Here is an 8,268-nt window from a genome sequence, read left to right as displayed (position 1 = left end):
AATCTTCTATCTGCTCCATATGATATGTGCAGATTCGGGACCATATAATATGTGCAATTGACAGCTGGCAAACCAGGATGAGGAAACTGCTTGGTCGATCATGGCCTCATGGAAAGCCCATGCAGGATGCATAGAACTCGATAATGCCTGCGCCTCGTGGAGTCGCGGACTCGGACCCATCTCTCGAGCCATGTGGTGGATGTACTCGACTTTCTTCAAGGAAAAGTCTCTGTCACGCCAGGTGCTTTGGCAAACCAATCATACAGTGTCACTATAGATACAATCTTCAGCATGGGTTCACAAGCAGTCACTCATGAGAAAGTGGTCATCATCACCGGGTCCACAGTCAGTTTCCCGTCTTCTTTTCTTGGAAAACTATTAACTGAAGCGGTATCCAGAGTGGCATCGGTCTTGACCTTGCAAAACATCTTCACGGTCGAGGTTATCGAGTGGCCGTGACGGGGCGAAGGGCTGAGCTCGGCGAACAGGTGGCCAAGGAGCTTGACGCGAGCGCGGAAACGGCGATATTCGTTCAGTGCGCTGTCGAGTCTTATGCTTCGCAAGCAAATCTCTTCCAGACAGTGTGGAAGAAATGGGGCCGCATCGACGCACTCATTGCCAACGCCGGTATCGTCGACAAGGGCAGCGTCTACAACTTTGGCCACCGCTCTGCTGGCGTCGACGATATTCCCGACGAGCCTGACCTGTCTTGCACCGAGATAGACTGGAAGGGCGTGGTGTATGGCACCACTCTGGCCGTCCACTTCATGCGTCACAATGAGAAATCCGGTGGCAAAATAATCATCACCAACAGCATGATGGCTATTCATCCTGGTCCTACATTTCCAGAATATTGCGGGGCCAAGGCCGCAGCTTTGCAATGGGCAAGGACAATGGCGCCGCTCTTGAAAGCAAGGGAGAATATCACGATAAACACGGTCTTGCCCGGTGCTGTGGACACACCCATCAAGCCAGGCTTCAACTTGGCGTTCTTGCCAGAGCAGTGAGTTGCCTTCCCTCGATCCGCGAGAAAGAAGAATAAAAAGTAATCTATGCTCATACAAAAAGCCTTACATTGTCCTCTTGCCTCCTCTCGGCATATGACCTGTACCTTGACGATGAAGCCAATGAAAGGACGGGCGAAGCGATTGAGACCGCGCATGACAAGCATTTCTTCTACGAGGTGCCAGAGTACAAAGGCGGCGATGTTTCTTATCGTAACACACGCGTCTTTGAGCCTTGGTTCTCTGGAATTCATGGAGAACCAAGTGGGCTACAGGACGCGTTGGCAGAGTCTCCCAGAGCTTCTAAGCAAAATGTGGACTGAGTTTTGACATCCTCGATATATCAGATGGGCCAATGAGTAATAGGTCCAAACCAAGTCAGCGTAACTGTATATGAATTGATGTCCCCAAAAAGTCTGTATACTTCTGAGTTTAGCTCCCTTTTGTCACGTCATACTGTCCTGCTGGTATTGTTTTCGTCACGCCAGACTACCTCGGCTGGCCCCCGTGTTGTAGATGGAGAAGTAATCCGGACACTCGAATTCGCCAGACATCTCCAATACTAGTTCGCCACACGATTTACACACTGACCTCTTGGCTCTGCATGATCTGACATCCAGTCATCGGATGCAGTCGTCAAACCATTGCCGCATTCATACCAATACTCTCACGAAAGCCCCAGGGTGTCGGTCCGGTCCCACTGACCAGACTTCCGTTTGGACATGCGTAGGCTGTTCCCTGTATATGACCCGCAAGACTGCATTATGCCAACTCCACTCGGAGGTAGGTCATACGAATGTAACATTAATCCGCCGTGCTACCGTACTGGACCCTCAAGGGCAGGCGTAGTGGCTACAAGAGCGAGGCTATATCATTGGGAAAGCCTTGCCATCAATTTGTGGAAAGCCTCCCTGGGTATTCAGATTTCATGAACGACAAATCTCTGCATTGTAACCTTCCATTCGACCAAAGCTTCTGCCGTCTCCTGAGTGGAAGTCATTGATATGTCTAAAATCATCGCAGTTACGGGTGCCACGGGTAGTCAAGGTGGCGGAGTTGCAAATGTCATGAACAAGACACCAGGCTGGAAAGTTCGCGCAATCACAAGAAATGTCGAGAGCGAAGCAGCAAAGAAACTGGCCGCGGAAGGGATTGAGGTAGTCTCGGCCAGTTTTGACGACGAGAGCTCTCTTGTGGCTGCCTTTGAGGTTAGTATCTCTATACAAGCAAGCGTCCTCGCTCAATACCGACATGGTGATCATCTCAGGGTGTCAGTGCTGTCTTTGCCGTCACAAACTGGTGGGAACATCTGTTCAGCGGCAAGACTCAAGAAGAGTCGGGTCTCCTCGAGGAAGAACAAGGAATGAAGCTGGCTCGCGCAGCAGCCCAAGCAGAAACATTGGAGCACTACATCTGGTCAAGCTGTCCCGGTACCAAGAAGCTTCTGCATGGCGAGATATCAGTGCCACACGTAAGAATTCATACCGTTGTCAATAAATGTTCTAGACACAATTTGTCATTCCTGCTAATACGCAGCATTATCTAGATGGACTACAAAGCCAAAGTGGACGAACGAATCAAGAATGAGCTTCCAGAGCTTGCCAAGAAGACAACGTATCTTTTCTTCGGGTACTATCCTCAAAATTTCCTTTCCTTCCCACTCGTAAAACCCATTGAATACGTAAGTAGATCACTGGCATACAGCTACCCAAAATAGCCTCTGACTTTACATGTTACAGCCTGGAACCGGCTATCATGTCCAGATACTTCCAACGGATCCAGATGCCAAAGTACTTCTGTCTGGCGACATGAAGGTTAACCCGGGCATCTGGGTTCGACAAGCTTTGCTCTCTGCGCCCAAGTCATTTGGTCGGTACGCCAATGTGGCACTGGAGAAATGGACCTTTAGGCAAATGATGGACGTCTGGTCCGAAGTCACGGGTAAGAGGGGACATGTAATTCAATGCAAGCCCGAGGACTGGGCAAAGGTCTGGGGCCCGGCTGGCCGTGAACTTGCACTGCAGTTCCGGTTCGGAGAAAAGTGCGATCCCTGGGTCGAGACTGATGAGCACATTAGCCCTGAAGAATTGGGCATTGATCGCTCCGAGGTGGTTGGATTCAAAGGGACGATAGAGGGCATCAAGCATTTCTTCTGAGACTATGGAATCAGCTGCACATACATGGTGCCGATTATAACATGTCGGTCTCCCCGAGCCAGCGCAGACATATCAAGCATGTGTCAACAAGTACCCTCTGAGATGTCAACCATATGAACCTTGCATGATAAATTCTGTTGGCTTGTGCTAGTTCCAGAGAGTCGCGGTGGTATTCAAGTCAAACCTGATCTCAGGAGTACAGTCTGTCACTATCAACAATTTATTTCACTCGTGTCGCATCTAGTATTGTAAATCGATATTATATTTCGCACACACTGATAATACATCAGCTACCGTACCGGAACGCCCCCGGCTGCAAACCTATTTTACGCCATTGGAAAAAGAAAGAAAAAAGATTCCGAGAGCAAATCGCTTCATACGTCTACACTGACATGGCTAAAGTCTCAAAGAGCTTCGATTGCCTTGAGGAGAACATCTAAACTCCTAGAGCTGACGTCTTCGCTTTTGCTTGGATCAAGGACAGCTGCAACATCGCTGAGGACTCCGAGCGGGATCCAGCAGCCTTCTCTTGCCTTCTCCAGGCTCTCCTTGAGCCTGGACGTGTGCTCCCATTCTTTGGCAGCTTCCTCTGCCCTCTCGATCACACTATCCTTGATGCCGCACATGGCTGCGCAGTGCATACCAAAACTGCCTTCTGCCACGCCATCTTCGAGCCTGTAAAGAAATGTGACTCTCCGGTTGGCATCATCGACATCAATCTTCATGCGCTTGGGTTGGATCTCGGGGTGTGACTCGAACTCGGTAGCTAGGGAATGGTAATGGGTGGCGAAGAATCCTACACAGCCAATGTGACTGGCGACGTGGTGCAAGACAGCTTGTGCGACTGCAACACCATCATAGGAAGAGGTACCACGGCCCAGCTCATCCAGAATGACCAGTGATCTGGGAGTAGCTTCCGAGAGAATCTTCTTGGTCTCGGATAATTCGACAAAGAAGGTCGACTGTGCCGCAAATATATTGTCGTTGGCACCAAGTCGGCTCATGATGCGATCTACTGGCGATAGACGTGCACTGGTTGCCGGAATGTAGTGACCAATTTGAGCCATGATGACTGCAACACATGACATGCGGAGGACTGTTGACTTTCCAGCAGCATTGGCACCCGTGAGTAGACTGATCTTGGCCGCTTCTCCACCGAGAACAATGTCGTTGGGTATGAAATCATCCACGGTATTGAGCATGCAGGGGTGCCTCAATTCTTGAAAGTCGACCACGGTACGGTCCGAATCGACAAATACTGGGCGGCAACTAGGTTCGCCAAGTGCAGCAGAAGATTTGGCGAGACTGATGAGGCAGTCAAGCTGTGAAATGATACGAATGGCCTGCAGCCAAGTACCGTAATCCACATCGAAGCGTCTGAATAGACTGAACGCAACCTCTTTTATAAGTTGCGCATGGGTCTCTTCAGCTTCTTGGAGCTGGCGAACAAGGTCTGACAGCTCCTTGAAGTAGTAACGTTTGACACTGGCTGTTGCCGACATCTGGCGCCAGTCCTTGGGTACCTTGGTGCTCTTGGGTACTTCAAGCTGATACACTTCTTTGCCGACATCAGTGAACTTGATGCTCTTGACATTGAGCTCGCTCTTCTTCTTCGTAAGAAGACGATTTAGCCGCGACTTGATCTCCGCAATTGTGTCATGGCTGGCGTCAAACTCCTCCTCGATCCCTCGTGCAGGGATCAACATTTTCTCCTCCCGAGCGATCTTGCGATCAAACGCTGACTTCCAATACGACAGAGGCTCTCCAAGGTCAGGCATGGATGCAATGAGGCGATCCACTAGACCGTTGCCGCCCCCGAATGCTCCCAAAAGACTCATGGTATACTCAATCTGTTCAAAACCTTCTAGTACCCGTACAAAATCCTCAGGTCTGCAAGCGCCCGCATGCACCCGAGAGATGAGACGTTCCAGATCGGGCATGCGTGTCATGTTTGCTGAAAATTGCTCGCGCATCTCAATATTGTTATTGAGCAGGTCAACCGCGTCCAATCTCTCGTTGATCTTCTGCGTGTTGCACAGAGGGTGGCACACCCATTGCCGAAACATTCTCTTTCCGAATGGTGTCACGCAGCGATTCAAGAGATTGAAGAGCGTGCCTTCGGAGCCGCCATTGACGGTGTTGGTAAAAATCTCGAGGTTGATGAGCGTTTGCCCATCAAGGATTAGTGTGCCATTCTTATGAATGGGACTATACCAAGTAAAATTGCCTTGCGAGAGAAGGCTACGCTCGATCTTTAGCACACGGAGATATTGAACCAAGGCACCCATTGCCGACATGAGCAGGTCTTTGCTCTTTGCTTCTGCCAGAACCTCTGGCCATGTATCCTCTGACTCATCGTCTGCCTTGAAATAATCATTGCAACCGAGTTCGCGACGGGTGGTGTCGGCCTCCCAAAATTCAGTGGTCGGCTTGAAGTAATTCCAAATTGTTGTGGGAGCCGTATTGTTCTTCAGTATGCGAAGTGCCTTTGAGGAGATGCGAGACTTCTCGAGCAGAAGCTCTCGGGGGTTGGTCTGTGCCACAAAAGTCTCGAACTTTGTCAGATCAATGTCATCTTCAAATTGCGAGATGAAAAATTGGCCAGTCGCCGCATCGACAAAGGCTATACCGAAGGCAGGGTGGTCATCAATAGTTGCCTCCTTGATGGCGACGCAGTAGGTGGCATTGTCATCTTGCAGCATGGCACCGTCGACGAGTGTTCCGCCAGTCAGAATGCAAGCCAGTTCTCGCCGGATAATCTTGTCCTGCTTCTTGGCCTTGTCATCACGCTCACGCATCTCCTTGCCAAGAGCACTCTCCATCTGATCGACTCGAGCGACCTTGTAACCCTTGGCAATGAACTGGTTCACCCAGATGTCCAGCGAACTCTCTGGGACTCCCACCATGCGCATATTGACACGATCAGTCAGTTTAAGGTCAAAGAGCTGGTGGCCTATGGTTGCGTCATTCTCATACAGCTCGTAGAACTTTCCCTTTTTAAAGAAGACAACAGTATCCCAAAGCTTGTGTTTGATTTCCCAGTATTGCTTCTCGAATGCCGAGAATTTGTTCCAAGCCATGGGAGGCACGTATACGGTCGAGGGGTCGTAATCTGGGTGGCCGGGGGGATTTCGATTCAGGTCGGTGATCTTGGCCAACCATGGATATCTGTCCTCGGGCTCTCTTGTGTGCGCTTTGCCTTTTGCTGCGGTTGCCTTGGAAGATGTGGATGGAGATCGCATCTTGACAGGATTGACACTTTCTGGATCGTACTTCCACTGCTGTGCGGTGGAGGTACTGGGGATTTCTTCCATAAGCTCGTCAATTCCGTCTTCCTCATATTCCTCTTGGATAGTTGGCGGCGAGGATGCATGCGAACGCTTTCGGGCTGCCTGTGCTTTGGGGGCAGAGCGTTTGCGTTTCTTGGAAGGTGCGTCTGAATCATCTGAGACGACAAAATCGTCCATGTCCACTGCGGTGAGAAGTCAGCTGCGACTACTCCTGTTAGGAAAATGGGCAAGTGCGTACCATCGTCTTCTTCCACCACGGCATCTTTGCTGTCCTCTTGATAGTCATCCTCGTCATCTTTGACGACTGCCCGCGAGCGGCGTGTTGGTCTTCTAGACACCACAGTGTCCTCGTCGTCTTCTTCGTCCGAAGATTCTGCGTAACTAACGGTCTTCTTCGCCTGTGGAAATGACAATGGATTAGCATTCAACAAGGTAAAAGCGACGGGGAGAACATTGACACCTACTTTGCGTGAAGGGCTGCTTCCAATCATCATTTTTGGTAGTGCTGCCTGCTTGGATGGGAGCTCAGCAGGTGTAATTGGCGATGGAAGCGAGTCGCGGTATACCTTGACAGTGGCGTCTGAGTGGTTCTCCTGGGAGCTGGAAGGCTCGATAGCGTCACTGCTAGGGACGGGAGTGGTGATAGACGGCCGCTTCTTGTTCAGCTGGAGGGAGTTGAGGTTGGTCTTTTCTTTGAGGCATGGCGATGAATTGTTTGTGGGCGACTGCTTTGTGGTGGTGCTGTTATTGGCTGTGGATTTTGCTGAGGCAGCGGATGTTCCAGTCTGAGACGACGCTTTGGAAAAGAAGCCTAGAATGCTCTGCTGCTGTTTGCCTGAAGCCGACATCGACGAGCTCGACCTCTTCACCAAGGAAGGCGTCTTTGGACCAGCTTTTTCTACCATGACGGACAAAGACAGTCAACAGAACGTCTAGGAAAGGATCATATACACAGAGGTATATATTTGTAAATGTCAAATCAGAGAAACAATCGCAAAAATTGAAGAGGGAAAAGGATCACACGAGTGGCATGGCGGCCAGAGAAGGAGAATGGGTCAATTTTCCTTGTGTCGTCCTCTCTTGGGGACTTCTTAAAGTGCAACGCGACTTCCCGGCGGAGAGCTGCAGCGCGCCCGCGTCAAGCAGCAGGGAGGGTCGCGTTTTCCCTGTCAATGATAAGAAACTCGACCGCGCTAAAGAAACATGAACCCCACACTGGTAGCAGAAGTTCCCGGCACTTTTTTCTTTTTGGCGGGGTCTCGCCTACGGGGGTCTGGTGGCCAGTGTGGAGGTATAACAGTATAAGCTGCCTTGATCTCGACAACTCTGTTAAGGCAGCTAGATTTCACAATTAAGAAGTTGCTTTTTTTGTCTGCTTAATTATTTGGCGAGAAAGTTTAAGCAGATTGACACGGCCAAAGTTTCAATCGTGATTGAGAACGCAAAGCAATGTTGGGGCAGGTTCCGATGTGGTCGTCTATTAGGAATATATCAATGTTGGCAACTACCTATGAGATCTCCGTTTCTGAAGCGTGTCCAGGGTGGAAGCTCAACTGCCCACCAAGAACATTAAGACGATGGGCCTGTGTATTGATGTTTGCGTGCGGCAACTTGACATTGCATCTTGACGATGGAATATAGCTGACGCAAAGACAATGTTCGCTAGTGGTCACTGTGCACGTTTGGGGAAACCGTCTTTACATCCTCACCAATGAGTTGCTTTGGCTGTCATAAATTACCTATGTAAGTTGGCCTAGATCGAAGGTAAACGAAAGCTTATCAATATACCCTGCCGCCAAAATCGTTATCGAGGAGCCG

General features: G+C 50.1%; 3 protein-coding genes across 3 annotated transcripts; 2 read left to right on the top strand and 1 right to left on the bottom strand.

The window, feature by feature from the left end:
* Positions 1–291: 291 nt before the first annotated feature.
* Positions 292–1,327, top strand: PFICI_15130 (uncharacterized protein; the record flags this gene model as incomplete). Its single annotated transcript, XM_007843711.1, has 3 exons — positions 292–345; positions 399–1,003; positions 1,069–1,327. The coding sequence occupies 3 exons, from the start codon at positions 292–294 to the stop codon at positions 1,325–1,327; spliced, it is 918 nt and encodes a 305-aa protein (XP_007841902.1).
* Positions 1,328–2,008: 681 nt separating this feature from the next.
* On the top strand, positions 2,009–3,160 carry PFICI_15129 (uncharacterized protein; the record flags this gene model as incomplete). Its single annotated transcript, XM_007843710.1, has 4 exons — positions 2,009–2,212; positions 2,272–2,475; positions 2,551–2,685; positions 2,744–3,160. 4 exons carry the CDS (start codon positions 2,009–2,011, stop codon positions 3,158–3,160), a joined length of 960 nt encoding a protein of 319 aa, XP_007841901.1.
* A 404-nt stretch (positions 3,161–3,564) lies between these two features.
* On the bottom strand, positions 3,565–7,355 carry PFICI_15128 (uncharacterized protein; the record flags this gene model as incomplete). Its single annotated transcript, XM_007843709.1, has 3 exons — positions 3,565–6,632; positions 6,689–6,848; positions 6,915–7,355. The coding sequence occupies 3 exons, from the start codon at positions 7,353–7,355 to the stop codon at positions 3,565–3,567; spliced, it is 3,669 nt and encodes a 1,222-aa protein (XP_007841900.1).
* Between the last annotated feature and the right edge of the window lie 913 nt (positions 7,356–8,268).

The sequence above is a fragment of the Pestalotiopsis fici genome (genome assembly GCF_000516985.1).
Source record: "Pestalotiopsis fici W106-1 unplaced genomic scaffold PFICI_Scf_15, whole genome shotgun sequence".
In the NCBI taxonomy this organism is placed as follows: Eukaryota; Fungi; Ascomycota; class Sordariomycetes; order Amphisphaeriales; family Sporocadaceae; genus Pestalotiopsis; species Pestalotiopsis fici.
This window is presented reverse-complemented; position numbering and strand designations above follow the sequence as displayed.